Below are 21,170 nucleotides of genomic sequence, written 5' to 3' on the forward strand. Positions count from 1 at the left end.
GACTCTATCACAGGACTTGATCTGCTCATAATATGACCTGAAACACGTGATGCTGACACCTTTATATTTTTGATCAAGACTCTTCACTTTGTGTTTGTCTGACTTTTCTACGATTGAAGTCCGTCTGGTCTCTCTGATGTGCAGCACTCCTGTCACACACACCTCAGTTACACAAGAAAGAGTTCAAGAGAGATTGTTCCTGTCTTCAGCAGCACCTGGTCCTGGTGCTGGTTAACCCTGTTACCACAAAGACTGACCGCTACAGGACTAATGTACTGAGGAGGGTTCACTTTAGAGTCTACAGCTGCAGCACACATCGTCACGTAGAGTGAAAACAAAGGAAGGAGGAGCTGAGTGCAGAGTTAGAAGATTTATTAACAAAAGATCAAACAGAAACTTTCTTTAATGTCTAGAAACAAAATCCAGAAAGGTCCAAAAGAAAACAGAAGAACACAGAAGAGAGGACACACAGAGACTAAATACTGACAGGGAGGCACAGGGGAGACAACGAGTCACAGGGGAGACGAGGAAACATAGAGGAGACAAGGAGACACCGGGGAGACAACGAGACACAGGGGTGACAACAAGACACAGGGGAGACAACGAGACACAGGAGAGACAACAAGACACAGGGGTGACAACGAGACAGAGGGGAGGCAACGACACAAGTGAGACGAGGAAACATAGAGGAGACAAGGAGACACAGGGGAGACAACGAGACACAGGGGAGACAACAAGACACAGGGGAGACAACGAGACACAGGGGAGACAACAAGACACGGAGACAACGAGACACAGGGGAGACAACGAGACACGGGAGACAACGAGACACGAGAGACAACGAGACACAGGGGAGACATGAGACACAGTGGAGACACCAAGACACAAGGGAGACAACGAGACACAGGGGAGACAACGAGACACGGGGGAGACAACGAGACACGGGGGAGACAACGAGACACGGGGGAGACAACGAGACACGGGAGACGACGAGACATTGTAGGTAACGAGACACAGGTGATAAAACAAGACACAGGGGAGACCAGAGACACAGGCAAGACAAAGAGACACAGGGGACACACAGGGGAGACAATGGGAGACAGGCGAGACGACGAGACACAGGTGAGACAACAACGCAAAGGTTGAGCCCCTCAGCACACAATCGCAAGAGAGGGGACACAGCCAAAGACAGGAAGCAAGACAAGACCAGAGACACTTGGCAAGACGACGAGACATTGGGGAGACAATGAGACACAGGGGAGACTACGAGACACCGGCGAGACGCCAAGACACAGGTGAGACACAGAGACACGGGAGACACAGACAATGAGACACTCGGAGCAAGAACTGCAAAATAAAACAGGAAACACTTCAGGAGGACGAGAACACACGGGTTAAATATGACGTAAGAAAACAACTCAGGGAGGACGAACAAGGACGCTGGTCAAGACAGGAAATCTAAAATAAAACATGAAGTGTACGACGTAGTGTTGTGAGGGTCACGGTGAACAAGATGGAGAGCTTTGGTCTCAACAGGAGTTTCTATCAGGGCTGGTGAGGCAGAGGAAACATGACTTTGAAAATGGTTAGAAAAGGTTGATGAGATATTAGTGAGACGATTAAGTTCTTTAGTAAAGTTTTAAATGAAACGTGTCTCCTCTTTACTCTTCAGGTGTCAGAGGGCTGAACACAGTGAGCTGACTTTAGGACAGGTTTGGACTCTTGTTGACGCTCTGCAGACTGAGCTTCATGAATCCACAGAGAAAAGATGAAGAATGAGAGGCACTAAAGGGACATAACACCAAACTGGAAGTTGTTCTAAATCCACAGTGAACTCAGTCGAACAAACACAGACTTCATCCACAAAACAAGAAGAGGTCAAAGTTCAAACACAAACCCTGCAGCACGTTTATAAACAGCTGATCCTGAGGAGGAACAACAAAACACCTCAGATTGATTTGACTTCATTTATCCTCCACAAACTGACCTGAGACTGAAACTAGCATCCATCACTCCTTCATCTCTCCTTCACTGCTCCCTCATCTCTCCTTCACTGCTCCCTCATCTCTCCTTCACTGCTCCCTCATCTCTCCCTCACTGCTCCCTCATCTCTTCACTGCTCCCTCATCCCTCCTTCACTGCTCCCTCATCTCCTCTTCTATGCAGACAACATAACAGAATGATGATATAATAGAACTATATTCATGTCAGATCTCAGTACTCAGTAACTTCTCGTATCAATAATGAGCTGAAGTTAAAGATGAGCAGCTCGTCTTAGAAACAGGATGAAGTTCCAACATCATCCTCCTCTCTCTCTCTGAGAAAAACTTAAACCGAGCTGTGAGCTGCCGCCGAGCAGGAGCAAAGTGAGCATCAGATCAGAGCTAACATCATTGTTCCTGCTCACATTCATCAAGAGCTGCTTTCATCTGCACACACACTGAGAGTTCAGGAGGATGCTCACCTGCAGCTGTTCTCTTTGAGTCACCTGACACCTCCAATCTGCTCTCTCTCACATGAACACACACTCTGACCGATACACACACTTTCTGCTTTCTCTTTCAGGGTCATCAACTGGATGGATTATTACTGCTGTTGTCATCACTCTTCTGGTTGTTGGTGTTGTCCAAGCTTTGCTTTTTGCCACTGGTTGCATCAATTGTAAAAAAGGTCAGCAAAATATAAATGTTTCTTATCAATATATTTAAGATGTAAGAAAAAAACACTTAAATGTCTTAAAATGTTTCTCTTGTTTAGAGTGCTGATATTAGTCTCATCTCCTGAGTCGTGCAGTATTCAGTTGGTATATCCTCTCAGAGTCAGGTGTGATGTTCTTTAATTTAAGGATGTCTTTCTTCCTGCAGACAAGGAGAAGAGAGAGACCATCAAAGAAACTGAATCAGGACTTCTACCTGCATGAAGTCAGGAGGATCACAGTGGGAAACTTCACACCTTTGTGATAAACTACCAATACTGAAACTTGAAAGTTGCTTGTCAACCATATCTGCCTTAATCCCAAGATAAGTGTTGCTTCAAACAGAGATCATTTTTATCGTTTTTTGATCTTTGATTTTCTGCTGGCATGGCTGCAACCAAAGACTTCCTGCAGATTTTAAATGACTTTTACCTGACTGTTGATAAATTCTCAAATTGGACTGCATATCGTTGTACAGAGAAATATGATCCGAGTAAGAGATAATACCAACAAGGATTCAGTTTTCCTTAGTTTATGAATGAAGAGAAGACCAGTGGAGGAAGGTATCAAAATGAAAATGGACCAAGATAGAAAGAGAGCTGATGAAAATAAACTTCAGGTGAAAGTCAGTTTTAAGAAAGTGTTCATACCTTATAAGTAGAAGAAGGAGCGCTGCTATGCATCTGTGTCTTTAACAGGCAGAGAAACACGTACGTTTTATTATCATCTCACTTTCTTCTATATTTTGACATGCAGTAAAAATCCGTACAGCAGCATGTTTATGATCTGGAGAACATTGATCACAGGGTTGCTGGTTTGATCTCCGACTCCCCCTGTCCAGCATGTCAACATGTCCTTGAAGCTACACACACTAAGTTGTGTCTGAGTGAGTGATGTATAAATGACAAGAAGTGTATGAACTGAGTCTGCTGCTGCTGCTTGTATCTGTTAAAGGTCCACACTGATGTAAACATGGAGGTTAAAAACAGCAGACTTCCTTTATGCTGTAAATAAATGTGAAGCTTTAGCAGCTAAAGTCAAATATAATGAGACTTATTGTTTATGTTCATGTTCATGTTTGTGTTGTTGACATGATCTGTGCTGAGCCTGTGTTTCTTCTCTTTATGAGTTCAGGTGTTAATCCAGAGTGTGTCAGTTACAGTTACACACTGAACTACACACTCAGTGTCAGTCTCTACAGCGAGCTCAAAGTAATGTAGGCTGATCCAACAGTGGAGTAATAAATATGTCTGACTGACTGTTTCCTGTTGTTGACTGTGACATTTGAACGCTGCTCTCTCTGAAAGTTCATGTATGTTTCTGACTGATGATGCCCTTGTAGAGTATCATGTCATTTCACACACAGCTTCATCATTTCTATACAAACGTTTGAATAAAACAGGAAACATGTCAAACTGTGTGCTGGGACTGTTCTTCATGTGACTGAGCTCAAACTTTGATCAAGATGTAGTTTTTTGCAGTGTCATGCTGGGGGGAGGCATGGGTGAGGCCAGCAAGCTCAACAAGCTGGTGAGGAAGGCCCGCTCTGTGGAGTCAGTGGCTAAGAGGATGATTATGGACAAACTGGGAGCTATCCTGGATACCCCCTCTCACCCTCTCCACGATGATCTGCGGCTGATGGGAAGCTCATTCAGTTAACGCATCATCCCACCAAGGTGCAAGACTGAACGCTTCAAGCTCTCTTTTGTGCCCACGGCCATCAGACTGTTAAACAGCAATAGAGGCCACAGACTGTCAACCCCATGAACAGATTCATACCATCCCTGCATTATTAGTCACACTCCATTATCTCATCCTGTACTGACTCTCTGGCTGACGATACATTACAGTGCATATTACATTATATTATATAATTATTATGATATTATATGTTATATGCTGCACGGTGGTGCAGTGGGTAGCACTGGTGCCTCACAGCTAGAAGGTTCCTGGTTCGAATCCCCGGCTGGGCAGGTGCCTTCCTGTGTGGAGTTTGCATGTTCTCCCCGTGCATGCGTGGGTTCTCACCGGGTTCTCAGGCTTCCTCCCACAGTCCAAAAACATGCTCACCAGGTTAATTGGTCACTCTAAATTGCCCGTAGGTGTGAGTGTGTGTGTGAATGGTTGTCTGTCTCTCTGTGTTAGCCCTGTGATGGGTTGGCGACCCGTCCAGGGTGTACCCTGCCTTCCGCCCAAAGCCAGCTGGGATAGGCTCCAGCCCCCCGTGACCCCTAATGGGATAAGCGGTCAAGATAATGGATGGATGGATGGATATGTTATATATTATTATTGTTTATTACAACTGATCATGTTACTATTATATGGTACTTTTTACTATTCTCTTTATCTTCATTCAATCGAATTACATACCCTAATATATATTTATTTATTTATTTATTTATTTATATTGCTTACAATCTGTCATTACCTAACCAACCCATAATCTCACCATGTCAATTTGTCACTACAGAATAATATTTGCCTACTGCCTGTAATTAAAACTATTTACACTATGTGTAACATTTGTAGCCTATATACCTTACATTTTTATTCTAATTTTATTCATCTTTTTTTATTTTACTTATTTAAACGTATTCTCTATTTGTGCTTTTGTCTTTGTTGCTGCAACAACCGAATTTCCCTCCTGGGGATCAATCAAGTATTATCTTATTCTGTCTTAAGACACTAAAGGCGGACACCTTAAAAATTAGATGACTTTTGTTGAAAGAAAGATACATAACTAGAACAGATGAGATCAATAATGATTTTGACCCTTTTATAGAATATGATGCATTGCTGTAAACATTAGTGCAGGAAGTAGTGGTCTGCCGGTGCTGCAGCGCCCCCTGGTGTTGGCTGAAGTCTCTGCATGTTTCAATCGACCTGACTGAGGGAGAACATATTCAGCACCAAGGACAGCTCCGAAGCTGTTTGGACTTCATAGAGCTTCAGGTGTGTTTGGAATGAGTCTGTGTGGATAACACATCAATGGATTTTACATTTACTGATTTTCCCTTTGTGAGTTGATCACCAATATCAGCTGATCAGAGATCAATACTCTTTTAGCCGAGTTAACAGTGTGGTAAAAATATATTTTTTACCAAAATAACGGACCAGACTAATTTTTCCTCCTCTGGTATTTTGACAAACAGTTTTCTATGGAGCTAGCTCCATACTTTTCTTGACTCGGTTTTTGTCCAGTCATGACTCAGTTCACCAGAAGAGACGCTTATTGTGAAGGGTGTTCACAGGAAGTCTGACTGAGGGATGAATGTGATGTGAGCTCGGGTGTATGAGCTCGCGCTCACAGCCAGCAGCTGATGTAAATTCCCGTCAGTGACGTCACAGCCTCGTTGAAGTGATGATGAATCTTCACGAGACATCAACAACTATGAAGCTCGTGCCTCTCGTGTGTCTGTGTCTCGTGACTCGGTCTGGAACAACGTTTGCTGATGAAAACGGTAAGAAAACTAGCGGCTCATATTTACTCTGAATTGTTTTAGATGGAAACGGCTGAAAAATTTTTCCAACATGAAGTCTGGAAACAGAAAACTACCAAGTTTATCAGAGGAGGCGAGATCACGTTAACACCTGAACCTATCAGCATCAGCATTTAGCTCCATTTGAACATAAAGAGCATTCATACAGTTTGTAATATGTGTCCTAATAATGATCACTGTGATCAATATTTAAACATCAGCCTCCATCACACAGGTGACGTCATCAAACTACAGCCTCCTTCTGCTTCATTCCAGACGGTTAACAGACATGCGCAGTGTGAGGATGTTGATCATAGTTCAGGGAGTGAATGTGCGGGGCGTCGCCTCCATCCTGCAGACACTAAACTGCAGGATCACTCTGATATGGACCATGAGAAATAACAGAGGAGATGGGTGTGTGCTGCTGTGTGAGGGGGAAAGAGTTTAGATGAGTTTTTAATAACTAGGAAATAAAAGTCAGACTGAAAGTGAATGAAATAATGACCAGAGAAAGAAGTTTCCTCTTGCTCTCTGTGATCTCAACCACATTATACTGGATGATTCAGAGAGGTTTTTCCAAAACACCTCATGAATAATGATATGAATATTTGGTTTATTTATTTTGTTTGAGTGAATGTTTCCAGTTTGGTTGTATTTCTGTTTCATCTGACTGATGAATTTCACTCTTTGAATGTTAAAGTAAAAATGTTAAGATGTTAAAAAAGTATTTATCTTTAATGTTTCTGTTTGCATGAGTCTCTGAATCTGACCAGAGTGCTGAACTGGTGTTTCAGTCTCCCTGAGGTGACTGATGTAAATGTTTAATCTGATTTCATGTTTTCTCCTCCAGGACAGAGAGTTGTCATCGTGTCTGTGGAAGAAGAAGGAGATGCTGTGTTACCGTGTTCCTTCAGCACCAAGGAGAACATCGAGAACATGGTGTTTGACTGGAAGAAAGACGATCAGAAGGAGGTGTTCTTTTACGATAAAGGCCAGCATTACAACAAGGGCCGAACAGGTCAAGATGAGCACTTCAAAGGTCGAGTTTTTCATTTTGAAGATGAGCTGAAACATGGAAACGCCTCCATAAAAGTCATCAAAACAAAGATGGCCGACAATGGGAGCTACACCTGTATCTTCCCAAATAAACAAATCTCCTACATCCAGCTGTTTGTAGGTGAGTATTTATAGATAACACTGACTGAAGGGGCAAAAAAGGGCTAATAAAATAACTTATTTATTTAAAAAAATTTAAGTTTCTTTTACAAAATATCTTTAGACTGCCAAAGTTTTTCTGTCCTTTATTATTGAAGGAATTTAAAAGTTACAGGTGTTTAATAATTTTTCTTTTATTTTCTATAGTTTGTTTCTTTTTTACTGGAAACAAATATTGACGTTTATTTTATAAAAACACAATCATTTTAATTAATGTTCTGTTTTCTCTTTAGCTCCTGACCCAGAGCGCTTTATCTTAACCTCTTAGTGTTCATTTTATTTTTGTGCATTTTTATTTTCTGAACAGCAGCCCATGATTAAACCATGTAATACAAACACCGTGAAGAAACTGAGACATGTCTATTACATCACTGTAAAGCAAACACTCTGAGGTCTCATCAGCTGTGTTGGTGATCATTAAAGCTCTGAGAGAGTTTGATAAGTGAAGAAATAAACAGGAAAACATGTAAAGTTATTTTGCTTTTTCTCTCTTCAACCCATCTTTAAAATACATTGAAATGTGTTATAGTATGATATATTAAGCTGAAAGTCTCAGGATTTATCCCTCAGTTTGTCTATAATGTCTGTGTGAAGTATCATGTTGACAGACTGAAGCTGCTCTGAGATATTTTACAAAGTGCAGTACAGAGCATGTCCAGCAGGTGTCCACAGAGTTCTCTAAAACTTTTACAAAGTTTCCAAAAGAAGAAAATAAATCTCTTTTTAACACTAAAAAAATGTTCCCTAGTGTTATATTTGATCGTTAGATATATGATTAATATCTGAATACTTACTTGATGTTAAATATTATTGATTTTTGCTCCTCGGAACCATTAAAAACTGTTTTTCTGTCATGTAAGTGACCCACTATCACAAACAATCCATCATCGTTTACTCCCATAATATCTTCAGACAGGAAACTTTAGAGGCTACAAACTCTGACTGTTTTTACGATGCTGACTCAACATTGGCTGAAAACAGCTGTCAATCAAATACAAGGGGCTCTCCTCTACAGATCCTGTCATCTGATTGGCTGATGGAGTTCAGAGTCTGTAAACTCGTGACTTTAATTCTTAATAAGATGCTGATTGGCTCGTTTTGTTGCTGGGCGGTTCCTGCTCTCAGAGATCTTGAACATCATTGGGTGAAGCGTTTGTCAGTCATTTAAAGTTAATCGATGTCTCTTGGTTACTAAAGTTTGATAAACATCAGTAAAAGTAAAATAAAGACTTAATCGAAGTTAGTTTAGTTTATTTTGACTTCCGGTTGAGTATGAAAGAGCTAGATTGATCGATGTGATTTTATCCTTTAAATAGAGCAGCTGTCCGTCTGTAAAAGTCTGATTTTGGACCTTTAAACACATTTGGACGATGGTCTGACAGGATAACTGGTAAGTTTCAAACGGGTTGTTGCCGTAAAGTTAAACGTTACTTTATGAAAGTCGGAATTTCTAAAGTTATCTCGTTAAATCCGTTAAAATAACAAACCTCTGAACTTTCTTACGAGGTGTTATATGTGTGAATTAGACCGTCCTATCAGTATGTAAATAGAGTTTCAGAGTTTATCACTTTTATACATAAATCTCGGGTCGCGTGCAACCTCCGCGTCATAAAAGATTAAAGGACAGGTCAGAGGAAAACATCCCAGGTGAGTCCTGATCATGATGACGTCACTGCTCTCTGGCTCACCGGGCATGTTTGTTTCAATTGAATAAACCTGGACATGTATTCTGCTTAATACATTTTTATGACATATAATGAGTTTATAATAATCCCCCTCATCATAATGATTAATCTGCTCTGAACACCTGTGATTGATCCTCAATGCTTCTACAGGCCACCTGTGCCTGAATTAATCCAGTATTTAAATCTACATAGCTGAAACTATATTAAGATGATAGTTTAATAACATGTTGATAAATGTTTCTATAACTTTATTGATACTTAGTAACAGAAACAGCTGTTAAAGCAGCTCCTTAAAGTTCAACAGCACCACTGAACAACTGACTCCTGAATTAACAGAAATCACCATCTCTCTAAAAGAGTGCCAACAATTCAGATTGTTATAAGTGTTATGAAGAAAGGATTTACTGCAAGGCTGAATTATTATAATCAGAACAGACTGAAATCCTAACTCTGTAACCAATGTCAAAATCACAACATTAGTTTCTCTCTGCTTTCCTCGTGTTTTTCTTCTTATCAAACACTGTAATCCTCATTAATCTGCAGGGATGAACATAAAACATCACATTTTGATATTTACACTGCTGTAATGGTCCTTCAGTCACATGTCCCTTACTGTCTGTTACCCCTGTGTTCTCAGGTGCAGCTCCTGAACCGTATGTCTCAACTCTTAATACAAAAGACGGGGTTGTGCTACAGTGTGTTGTTAAAGGAGCTTCCCCTAAACCTGACATAGAGTGGAGGGACAGTTCTGGAAACATCCTTCATGCTGAGGGGACAGAAGTCATAGAAAGAGGAGGCAGCTACGACATCATCCTCCGATCTACTGTGAGCAGAGCCGACACTTACCGCTGTGTAGTTACACAAAAAGAGATCAACCACCAGACTGAGGCAGAGACGTATGTCCCTCTAAGTGGTAAGAATCTTTGTAGTGGCCTTCTAATATAAAAACAAGTTGTTTCTTCAGATCTTGTTAGTTTAGGAAATGTTTCCCCCTTTCAGACTGAATGCAAAGCTCATCAGGATGAAGACAGAAGTTCTGAGTGTTGGGTTCACAGGTTTTCTGAGACTCCTTTAAATGATTGACAGAGAAAAGAGGGAGAGGAAGTAGAGAGAATCTAGAGAGAACACCTGCAATAAAAAAGAGGTTGTGTTAGATTTAAGTCAAGTCAAGCCAAGTCAACTTTATTTATATAGCACATTTAAAACAACCAGTGTTGGCCAAAGCCCACATACAAAGAGTTATAATAGTCAAGCCTAGCCGTAATAAAGGCATGTACAACTCTCTCTAAATCCTTGGGAGGGAGATAGGCCTTCACCTTAGCTATGAGTCTCAGCTGGAAGAAGCTGGCCTTAACCACAGAAGAGATTTTTTTTCCAAATTTGAAGGCACTGTCAAAATGAACACCAAGGCTCTTTACAAAGGAGTGAATATTTGTTGCGAGAGGGCCAAGAGTGCTCCCATTAAACTGTTGGGGCTGTCCAAACACAATGACCTCAGTCTTTTTCTCATTAAGGTGCAAAAAGTTTAAGCTCAGCCATAACTTTACATCTTTCGAACAGTTGAACAAGGACTGCAGCGATCCATTCCTTTTTAAGCTGAACGGCATATAAATTTGCACATCATCAGCATAACAATGAAATGAGACGCCATATTTCTGGAAAATAGATCCCAGGGGCAGCATATACAACGAGAACAGGATAGGGCCCCAAACAGACCCCTGAGGAACACCACAAGTAAGAGGGGCTGTCTCAGAGGAAATATCTCCCAAATGGACAGAGAAACTTCTGTCTGTCAGGTAGGATAGGAACCAACTGAGTTCTAAACCCTAAATTCCGCAACTCTCAAGGCGTGACAGGAGAATCGTGTGGTCGACAGTGTCAAAAGCTGCTGATAGGTCCAAAAGTACCAAAATAACAGAGTCACCCGAGTCGACAGTTAAAATCACATCATTAAAAACTCTTAAAAGTGAAGTTTCTGTGCTGTGACGTGCTTTAAAACCAAACTGAAACTTTTCGTATATGTCATGATCTGCTAAAAAAGTCTGAAGCTGGGCAAAAACCACTTTCTCCAGGACTTTAGATAAAAAGGGAATTTAGAAATGGGCATGAAGTTTGTAAGAGCAGAGGGATCAAGATTTTTGTTTTTTATCGGGCTGCACAACAGCATGTTTAAAGGCAGCTGGGACGCAGCCCGAGGCAAGACACGTATTCATCAGAGACAGAATACATGGTCCAAGGGTGTCAAATACTTCCTTAAAAGAAACCCCGGCTACCAAAACGTATTTTCCTATATGATCAATGTTTGTAACAGCTATATAAAAACGATAATAAAATATCTTACTTTGTATAAAACTGGAAAAAATATTTTCACTCATAGGCCGCCATTGTTCTTTGCGTCGCAATGATGTTTGGGTAGTGACGTCATTTGGTCGCAACAGTCTGTTTTCTTCATGCGTGTCAGCTGAAGCATGTGATTCCTGGGTGCTCTGTGAAGTTATATTCCGGATCAGACTGTCTGTACATTAGGGCTGTCAAAATTTCTCCAAAATGACGTTCGAATATTCGCTCTAAAAAAAAACATAGGTTCGAACCATTCGAATATCTATATTTGCGCATTATGTCAATAACAGGTGGACAAACTAATACAAGGAGACATAACTACTTGTATATGTATTTTTATTTAAGATATAACATGCCTAAAACATACCTACACATTACAAAACAAGTGAATGACCTAATGGTCTATACGTAACACTTTTAAGACCGGAGATCTCTCACTCGCTCGCCCCCCTCTCTGTGCGCAATGCGCTGCGTGAGTGCAGAACAAGACTTGTGCGAGCAATTAAAGGTCCCGACTCTTGTCCCTAATATAGGCAGGCTTCATTCAGTGATTGAAGCAAATATTATTAACATTAATTGAAGTTAAAAATGAAAAAGTAGTCCACTTACATTCTTGGCGCTTGTATAAAAAAAAAGAGAGGAAAAACTGCATTTTATCCCAGTGTCACTGATTGTTGGGCTCTTTTAGTCCACTGTCAATGTAGGGTCTTAGGTCTGACAGGTTATTTGCCAAAAACACGAGACAGTCCACATGTGAAGAGGCCCGATCTCTTTTATTCACTGTATTCCCAACGGAGGAAAAGACGCGTTCAGAGCGCACTGAGGATCCGGGGACGGAAAGATTTCTCTCTGCTGTCTGCTTCATGCTGTGCATATGTGACTCCTGTGACCTGTCCCTGACCCGTCATGCAGTGCGCCCACTCGCAAAGCAGCCGCCGATGTGTTTTTTCCCACAGTCGAATATTAATTTTCACAATCGAATCTCCGTTTTTTTTTAACATTCGAATATATATTCAAATTTAGAATATTCGTTGACAGCCATACTGTACAGTGGCTGACTGCCCTCGCTGAAAAAGTTATCGTGTGAGAGGAAAAGATCCAGAGACTGGCTGTCCTCCTGAAACTGTTTTTTCAGCTCATTTTCACAATTAGCAGCATAAATGTGGTCTTGAGTAATAAGTTGGTGCGCATCAGCTGGCCACTGTACCGCTGCATCAGATGTGTGTTTTCCGTCTGAGTTGCGACATCACTCTTATTTGGACAACACTGTACACTTACGGACTGCTGTGTTGACTGATTGGGGGACTCGTCGTCAGCGTCGTGATTGTGATCGTGATCGTGATCGTGCCCGATGGTTCGCCATCAGAGGCTACATCTGCAGGTGTGGCTTGTTGACATCCCCGCAGGAGCAAATCCAGCGTCTCCTGCCTATGGCGTTTCCTTGAGCGGACTCCACTCTTTTCCCGAGGGCGTTTTGTCTGTTTATGAACGAAAACTGACGGCACAGTATTGGCTTCAGTCTCCGTTTATAACTAGCAGCACCTGTGAGCTCTTTCACTAGCGTAGGTCGGCTAAATGCATCAAATGCATCTGGAGTGAAGGGCGAGAACATAGCCGCCGGTCCTTCAGAAGTTGTGTACGTCCACAAGCAATTTCCCACTCCTTTCTTCTCTTTTTGTCACTTGGAAAGCTGTATAGACTTACACCAGTCCCCTTGTTTCCCTTGGACTGGAAATTACACCCAAACGCAGCATAGTGTGTCATTTTTATGGTTTTCACGTTCCTGAAAGCCAGCGAGTAAACACGGCGAAAACCAGAGGCTCGGCAAGACACAACCATTACACGTCATCAACCCAGCTTGCATTGCGCTAGTAAAACAATGGCTGCGCCCGTAGGTTAGAATATGTGTTATAAATTTCGCTCTTTAAAGAAATAACAATTATTCATGTCTATTTAACAAAGCATTCTAGTATGAGACAAACATTAAAGCAGATTTTTTTGCCTATTAGTCCCCACAGTCGGGGTTCCTTTTAAGAAGACGAGAGGGGATGCTATCTGAGGGGGAGCATGTAGCCCGCAGATGGTGAACCACCACAGGTAAGGAGGAGAGTGATATGGGCCCAAACTGGTCAAAGACAGCTGAGCACATAAGAGGGATAGAGGGGTCTGGATCAGTGGGTGTGTCTAGGGAAGATCTTAAGACAGCAATTGTTTTTTTCAACAAAGAATTTAAGGAAGTTCTTGCATAGGACCACTGAAGGTATGATAGAAGCTGAATCACATGGGTTTACAAGAGAATTAAAGACAGAGTCTTTAAGATCAGTCACATTCACAAACACTCACTGTTGGTGTGTACGTTCAGAGACAGCTGTAGTTTACTCATGTGTTCTCAGTGTTTCAGGTGTTTGTGCTAAATAAACAGTTAAAAAACTCCAACAGTTAGATTAACAGGATTAAACAGAGAGGCAGTCTTTGTACTATTGAACAGATACATTAAAGGTGACATATAATGCAAAATCGACTTTTTAATGGTTCTCTACCTGAAATATGTTTCCCTGGCATGTCTACAAACCCCCTGAGAATGTAAAAAATCCATTCTGCCCCTGTTCTGATTTCTACACCTTTCTGTAAATGTGTGTGAAACGAGCCGTTTCAGACTTCCGTGTTTTTGTTACGTCACAACAATATCCAGTCCGTCACGGAGTCAGAGCTCAGAGCTTGTTCAGCCCATAGACTGTATAAAATACAACTCAACCCCTCCTCCGTTTTTCATTACCTGTGTATTACACATTACATGTGTGCTAACAAGGAGCTTAGGAGGGAGGCATGCTAGTTGTAGGCTGTCTTAATAAACACAAAGGTCGGTTTTACTCCCCACGTCTGCAGATTTGAAGATCTAGTGGATGATTTTTATTTTTCATGGAAAAGTGCTAGCGCTAGTTAGCATAGCCACATAGCTACATGTTTGTAGCTGTAGCTGTAGCTGTAGCTGTGTACCAAGACACACGTCGACATACTGACAAATAAAACAACAAGAAACACTAAATCTGTGACCAATCGTTCTGAAAGGCCCTGCTGCCTTTCTGGCAGAGGTCGGTTTTACTCCCCACATCTGTAGATTTGAAGATCTAGTGGATGATTTTTATTTATCAAGTGCTAGCACTAGTTAGCATAGCCACATAGCTACATGTTCGTCGCTGTGTACCAAGACACACGTCTACATACTGACAAATAAAACAACAAGAAACACTAAATCTGTGACCAATCCTTCAGAAAGGTCCTGCTACAGGCGCCTTTCCGTCAGGATCAGATTCTGGATCAGATTCAGAGGGTTGAAGTAACGCGATCTGTGAGCAGCCAACATGTAAACATTAGATCAACGTGCTGGAGAGCCGAGGGAACATCCACTTCCTGAGGGGGCGTGGTCAGAGAGAAAACAGACTGTTCTGAGGAGGGCTGAAGAAGAGGACTTTTCAGGCATGCCAAAATCTGATTTCAAAGTGTTTTTTTGAGCATAAACTTTAAAGACATGTTTTGGGGACCTCTTAGACCAATATATATTGATGAAAAAAGCGTGATATGTCACCTTTAATACATGTGATGATATTTAGCTACATTAACAGTTTTACGTTTGCTCTTTTTAAAACTGTATCACTGTCTGACCCTCAGACTTTAGAGACTGAATCTGCAGAGTTTAGTTCAGACCTGGTCTGTGACTCGGGTTAGTTCTGGTTCAGTAAAGATCTCAAACACAGACTCAGTGATAGATTTAGAAACAGCTGCTGTCACTCTAACATAATCTCATTCAGTTTAATCCAGCAGTTAATCCACAAACTCTCCTTCACCAAGTTTATAAAGTTCAGTTGTTGTTGACTTTGTTTAAATGTGTAAATCTAAACAAATATTAATCACTGAGCTCAGAGTGATGATGAGGATGAGGATGAGGATGAGGATGATGTTTTTCATCATACTGAGAGCTGTCCCTGATATTCAGCTCCTCTGTTTACAAACATCAGAGCTCCTCTGAATATAAAACAGTTGAACAGCAGCACTCACCTGAGCTCAGTGAGAGTACAACAGGTGTGTTTGATTGTAGTGGATGGTTGAGGTGTTTCTAACAGAGTGAAGCTCTGATAACACGACATGTGTTCATGCTTTTTAAAGACTCCACACTTCATGTTTACAACTTTATGACACTTTATAGAAAATACTGTTGACACATGAGACAAATAAGATTGACTTTATTGGGTACACCTTGCTAGTTGGACCCCCCTTCAGAACTGCCTTAATTCTTCGTGGCACAGATTCAACAAGGTGCTGGGATCTGGGGCATGTGGAGGCCTTTGGAGTACAGTGAACTCATCGTCATGTTCAAGAAACCAGTCTGAGATGATTTGAGCTTTGTGACATGGTGTGTTGTCCTGCTGGAAGTAGCCATCAGAATAATAATAATAATAATAATAATAATAATAATAATAATAATACATTTGGTTTGTAATGAACCTTTCAAAACCAGAGTTACAAGGTGCCATACAGACATACATTAAAAAACAAGGCTAAAACAAGCTGATCAAACAGTGATATCATGAAGTTAAAATAACCAGGAAATAAACTAATGAAGTATTAATGGCACACCAGTTCAGAGAAAGCCTTACGAAAAAAGAACGTTTTTAGTGAGGGTTTAAAAGAGGACACAGACTCAGCTAACCTAAGATCATCTGGCAAGGAGTTCTGAAGCTTAGGGGCCTGGACAGCAAAGGCCCGACCCCCTTTGGTTACAAGTCCAGATTCAGGAACATAAAGAAGGTTTCTGCCAGAGGATCTTAAACAATAATTGTGAGCATAAGAAGTTAAGAGGTCACAAATATATGGTGGTGCTTGACCATAGGGCTTTAAAAACAAGTCTTACAATCTTAAAATCAATTCCAAAATGAACTGGTAACCAGTGAAGGTCGCTGAGAAATGGAGGACGACCTTCTCTAAGTCAGAAAAAGAAAGAAATGGTCTAACTTTGGAGATTAGTCTCAGCTGTTGTAACAACACTGCACAACTTTGGAGACTTGAGTGTTAAAGCTGAGACTTGAATGGAATATAACACCAAGGTTTGGAGCTTCATCTTTGACATCACTGGCTAATGGACCCAAGCCAGAAATGAAGTGACTGGTGTCATTTTGGGGCCCACAGGGAGTGATGATAATGACCTCTGTTTTTGAGTCACTTAGACTGAGGAAGTTATTAGACATCCAACATTTGATATTGTCACGGCACACTGTCTCCCTATTGGCTGATCGCCATGGCTGTCAGTCTAGGGGGTGGGCTTACCTAGTCAGCACGGCTGGGAATTTGGGAAAAGAGTTGATTACGGGACTCAGAACAGGTGTGAGGCGCCAAGAGAGCAGCAGCCGATCTAATGAGAGTCACGGGAGAATTGAAGAGTCGCCGAAGTCCCCCTTTCGTTGTCTTTGTTTGAGTTTTTGTCCACGTCTTATAACTAAATAAACTGGCGTCGGAGCCACGCAGTGACGCCGACGGAACGCTGTCAGAGCTGGCCGAAACCAACCAAGTCGAAGCCGGAGGAGATCCGCCGAGAGGGTGAGGAAGCCCTAGACGCACCGTAAATACCTGGGGTGGTGGTGCCGTGACATATATGGGAGGCTCGTCCGGGATATGAAACAATGTATCAGTTAACCTGCTAACGTTATATTACGCCGCTGGCTGTCGAGTAGCTATTGCGACCTATTAGATTTAATTCCATTAGGACAGTTTTTTTCGCTTTTCTTTCGAACTCTGTTTGTGACGGGGAAAGGCATTCGAGTTGAAATTTCAGCTCATTAAAAAGTGTGCGCAGCCAGTTTAGACAGAGGTGTGTACAGCTTACGGGTGGACCAGCTGCCCAGTCTGAGTACCATCACTAATAGAGTTGTGGGTAGGTCAAACGCTGTGTTCAGTGTAGCAGGGCGCTTGGTAGGGAGTGTAGCGTTGATTGAGGAGCGCAGTTCTCGTAACTCCTGGTTGTTTCTGTTTCGGATGAACGAAGTTACTGCTAGAGCTGTGGCTTGAGTTAAACTGGCTTAACGCTAGTTGGCGATTGGGTCTAGTTCGGTCAAGATTGCTGAATTTCCGTGCTGCGGTGAGGGCAGTTCTGTTGTTTGCTGAGTGGTGACTAAAGTAGTAATGGCTACGGATGGAGTTGACCTCCCGGTTACAGTCAGCGGGCTGACCAGGGAGAGGTTCAGAAAGCTTAAAAGGAGCAGCTTATCGCTTTAGCAGAAGAAGAGGAAGTGACGTTAGGAAAAGAGACGACCAAGCCAGTTAGAGGAAATATGGTTGGCACAGGAAAGAGAGAGGGAAGTTGAGCTTAAACGACAGGAGAGGGAGATGCAGCGACAGGATAAAGAAAAAGATAGAGCCCATATAGAGAAGTTGGCCAGGTATGAGGTTGAGAAAGTGTCTGTTGCAGGACGCGAGCCCGAGCAAAGTTTTGATATCAACCGAGCGCGCAGCTTCATGCCCCCCTTTGATGAGAAGGATGTGGACGTATTTTTTGAAATGTTTGAGAGAATGGCAGCGGATTGTCAGTGGCCTGAGGACAAGTGGCCGATGTTGGTTCAAAGCGTGCTTGTTGGGAAAGCTCAGAGGGCAGGTGCAGCTTTGGATAGCCGCCTGGGCCTGGAGTATGATGCCTTGAGGAAGGCTGTGTTAGAAGCATATGGCAGTGTGCCGGAGGCCTACAGGCGGCAGTTCCGTGATTTGAGACGACAGCTAGGTGAATCTTACTTAGATCTGTGGAGGAGACAGGAAGTGGCGTTTGATCATTGGACTAAATCCTGCAAAGCCTTTAATTATCAGCAACTGAGAGATCTACTGCTACTCGAGCAGCTTAAAGCTACTATCCCAAGAGAAATGGAGGTTTATCTCAATGAACGTGAGGTGACCACCCCAAGACGGGCAGCAGAGTTAGCCGATGGCTACGAAGTGGCTCATGGTGGGAAGAGTAGCGGACCAATTGGTAGGAGACACCATGAAGAGAAGCGTGGGGAGGACTACCAACCGAGAAGGTCCGGGGAGAATGCAGCAGGGCGGCCTCCGCCGATGGAGGGTAACTCCGAATTTTCCTCCCGTCGGCCTCGGTCAGGTGGTTTCTTCCCCTCCTTGGGTCTCCAAAAGAGCAGTATCTGAGTCAGCAGAGGGTTTGCGTGTGCCTGTCACCATACTCAGAGATTCTGGTGCCAAGCAGACACTCCTTCGAAAGGGTGTGGTGGAGTTACCTAGTTCCACCTTCACAGGGGAGTTTGTTGTTGTGCGAGGGGTAAGTGGAGTGACCCTGAGAGGAGATACGTTCTGAGAAATACTGGAGTCTGGCATTTTTAACAGCAGCCTGGTGAGATTAGGTTTTTGAGTAGTGCATGAGAGGCGGGAAGTTTATCTCTGTTCCACCTGCGCTCAGCTCGTCTGCATTGTCTCTTTAAAAGCCTCACATCCTCACTTATCCAGGGAAGATTTGCTGTTTTAGCTCTCTCATATTGAAAAGGTGCAATTGAGTCTAAAATGCTGGAGCAGGTGCTGTTAAATGTTTTCAAGATATTATCAACACAATGTGGCTCATTTGATGAAAGGACTGCAGCAACAGCAGTGAAGGCTTGTCAAAAAAGAGGCACTGATTCTGAGTTTAGAGATGGAGAGAGGATCCTATTTGGTGATCTTAAAATGAGAGGAGTAGAGATGCAGCTGAAAAAGTATGGCCATGTGGTCGGACAACACAAAATCCACTATATCAACATTTTCAACTGACAGGTCATGTGTTAATACGAGGCCAAGGGTGTGACCCTTTGCATGGGTGGGTTTCTTCACAAGCTGTTTGAAGTTAAAACAGTCTAAAAGTTTCATCAAATCCAAACTAAGAGAGGAGGAGGAGGAGCAACAGACATGAATATTAAATCCCCTAGAAGGAGAACCTTTTCGTGTTTAGACATTATAACAGAAAAAAAATCAGAGAATTCATGAATAGAATCAGAAGTAGAATTCAGGGGCCTGTAAATGAAGAAACATAAAATAGTGCATTTATCCTTTAAAATAAAACAAAAAATCTGAAAAGATGAGAAACAGCCAAAAGAAACTGAGGAGCAGCTAAAGTCCTCTCTGTGGATAACTGCTGAACCACCACCTCTTCCTGTCATTCTTGGTACGTGAAGAAAGGAGAAACCAGGAGGATAGGCCTCAATAAGAGGAGTGCAGACCCCAGGAGAGAGCCCGGCCTCAGTTACCATCAAAAAGTCAATACTCTTGGATGTAATCAAATCTTGACAGATAAAGGACTTATTGACAATTGAGCAGACGTTGATAAGACAAAAGGTGGATATGTTAGTTGGGGGGTTGTAGCAGTGGTTTTAAGATTTATAACGCTCCTTTTGAAGTTTCGCTGTCTCACAGTAACTCGAACAGGAATTAAGGATACTGGGCTACGTGCTAAATAGCTTGTGCCAGCAGGAGCCACGTAGTCAGAATCTGAAGAAGTAGAGTTAAAATGTGGAGACTGGTCCTGCTGGGAAGATGAGTACACTGAGGTCATAAAGGGACAGACATGGTCAGCAACAATACTCAGGTAGGCTGTGGAGTTTAAACGATGCTCAGTTGGTACTAAGAGGCCCAAAGTGTGCCAAGAAAATACCCCCCACACTGTGACACCAGCAGCAGCCTGAACCGCTGATACGAGGCAGGATGGATCCATGCTTTCATGTTGTTTACACTAAACTCTGACCCGACCATCTGAATGTGGCAGCAGAAATCCAGACTCATCAGACCAGGCAACGTTCTTTAATCTTCTATTGTCCAGTTTTGGTGAGCCCGTGTGAAGAGTAGCCTCAGTTTCCTGTTCTCAGCTGACAGGAGTGACACCAGGTGTGGTCTTCAGCTGCTGCAGCTCACCTGCTTCAAGGTTCAACGAGTTGTGTGTTCAGAGATGGTCTTCTGCATACCTTTGTTGTAGCGAGTGGTTATTTGAGTTACTGTTGTCTTTCTATAATCTTGAACCAGTCTGACCTCTGACCTCTGACATCAACAAGGGGTTTTCCTCCAGAGAATTGCTGCTCACTGGATGTTTTCCCTTTTAGGACCGTTCTCTGTAAACTCTAGAGGTGGTTGTGTGTGAAAATCCCAGCCCGTCTGGCACCAACAGCGACGCCGCATTCAAAGTCCCTTAAATCACCTTTCTTCCCCGTTCTGATGCTCGGTTTGAACTTCAGCAGGTCGTCTCGTTGAGTTTCTGCCATGTGATTGGCTGATCAGATATGTGTGTTAACGAGCAGTTGAACAGGTGTACCTGATAAAGTGTCCGGTGAGTGTATTTAGTTTTCTAGTGTCAGTGTTGACATGTGTGATAGTCACATCAGACTCTATCACAGGACTTGATCTGCTCATAATATGACCTGAAACACGTGATGCTGACACCTTTATATTTTTGATCAAGACTCTTCACTTTGTGTTTGTCTGACTTTTCTACGATTGAAGTCCGTCTGGTCTCTCTGATGTGCAGCACTCCTGTCACACACACCTCAGTTACACAAGAAAGAGTTCAAGAGAGTGTGTTCCTGTCTCAGCAGCACCTGGTCCTGGTGCTTGTTAACCCTGTTACCACAAAGACTGACCGCTGCAGGACTAATGTACTGAGGAGGGTTCACTTTAGAGTCTACAGCTGCAGCACACATCGTCACGTAGAGTGAAAACAAAGGAAGGAGGAGCCGAGTGCAGAGTTAGAAG

The 21,170-nt window shown here is 42.5% G+C and overlaps 2 protein-coding genes across 6 annotated transcripts in view; both read left to right on the forward strand.

Moving 5' to 3' along the window:
* The window catches only part of LOC117831508 (butyrophilin-like protein 1), a 63,253-nt gene that overhangs the window by 37,568 nt on the left and 4,515 nt on the right, over nt 1-21,170 (forward strand). The window contains exon 8 of one of the 4 annotated variants that reach the window (XM_034710406.1): nt 1,673-2,016. The exons of the other annotated variants lie outside the window; for them this stretch is intronic. Coding sequence (XP_034566297.1) covers nt 1,673-1,701 — 29 coding nt within the window. The 3' untranslated portion in view covers nt 1,702-2,016. Of the gene's footprint in view, nt 1-1,672; nt 2,017-21,170 lie in introns of those variants that run through there. 4 annotated transcript variants of the gene reach the window in all.
* On the forward strand, nt 5,964-10,149 carry LOC117832132 (CD276 antigen-like). 2 transcript variants are annotated; one of them, XM_034711158.1, is made up of 4 exons: nt 5,964-6,156; nt 7,025-7,351; nt 9,712-9,987; nt 10,074-10,149. In XM_034711158.1, the coding sequence occupies exons 1-4, from the start codon at nt 6,057-6,059 to the stop codon at nt 10,076-10,078; spliced, it is 708 nt and encodes a 235-aa protein (XP_034567049.1). In that variant the 5' UTR covers nt 5,964-6,056; the 3' UTR covers nt 10,079-10,149. The 2 variants fall into 2 exon arrangements, 1 of the variants encoding a protein (XP_034567049.1); XR_004635166.1 differs by lacking the exons at nt 5,964-6,156; nt 7,025-7,351; nt 10,074-10,149 and adding an exon at nt 8,516-8,779 and having other exon boundaries at nt 9,712-9,824.

This window comes from Notolabrus celidotus, chromosome 1 (genome assembly GCF_009762535.1).
Source record: "Notolabrus celidotus isolate fNotCel1 chromosome 1, fNotCel1.pri, whole genome shotgun sequence".
NCBI lineage: Eukaryota > Metazoa > Chordata > Actinopteri > Labriformes > Labridae > Notolabrus > Notolabrus celidotus.

What these genes read in the sequence shown, in the direction of transcription:
- LOC117832132 (XM_034711158.1), top strand. Translation starts at nt 6,057, where the DNA reads ATGATGAATCTTCACGAGACATCAACAACTATGAAGCTCGTGCCTCTC. An exon ending in AACGTTTGCTGATGAAAACG is followed by an intron (nt 6,157 to 7,024) that starts GTAAGAAAACTA and finishes TTTCTCCTCCAG; the next exon opens with GACAGAGAGTTGTCATCGTG. An exon ending in CTACATCCAGCTGTTTGTAG is followed by an intron (nt 7,352 to 9,711) that starts GTGAGTATTTAT and finishes CTGTGTTCTCAG; the next exon opens with GTGCAGCTCCTGAACCGTAT.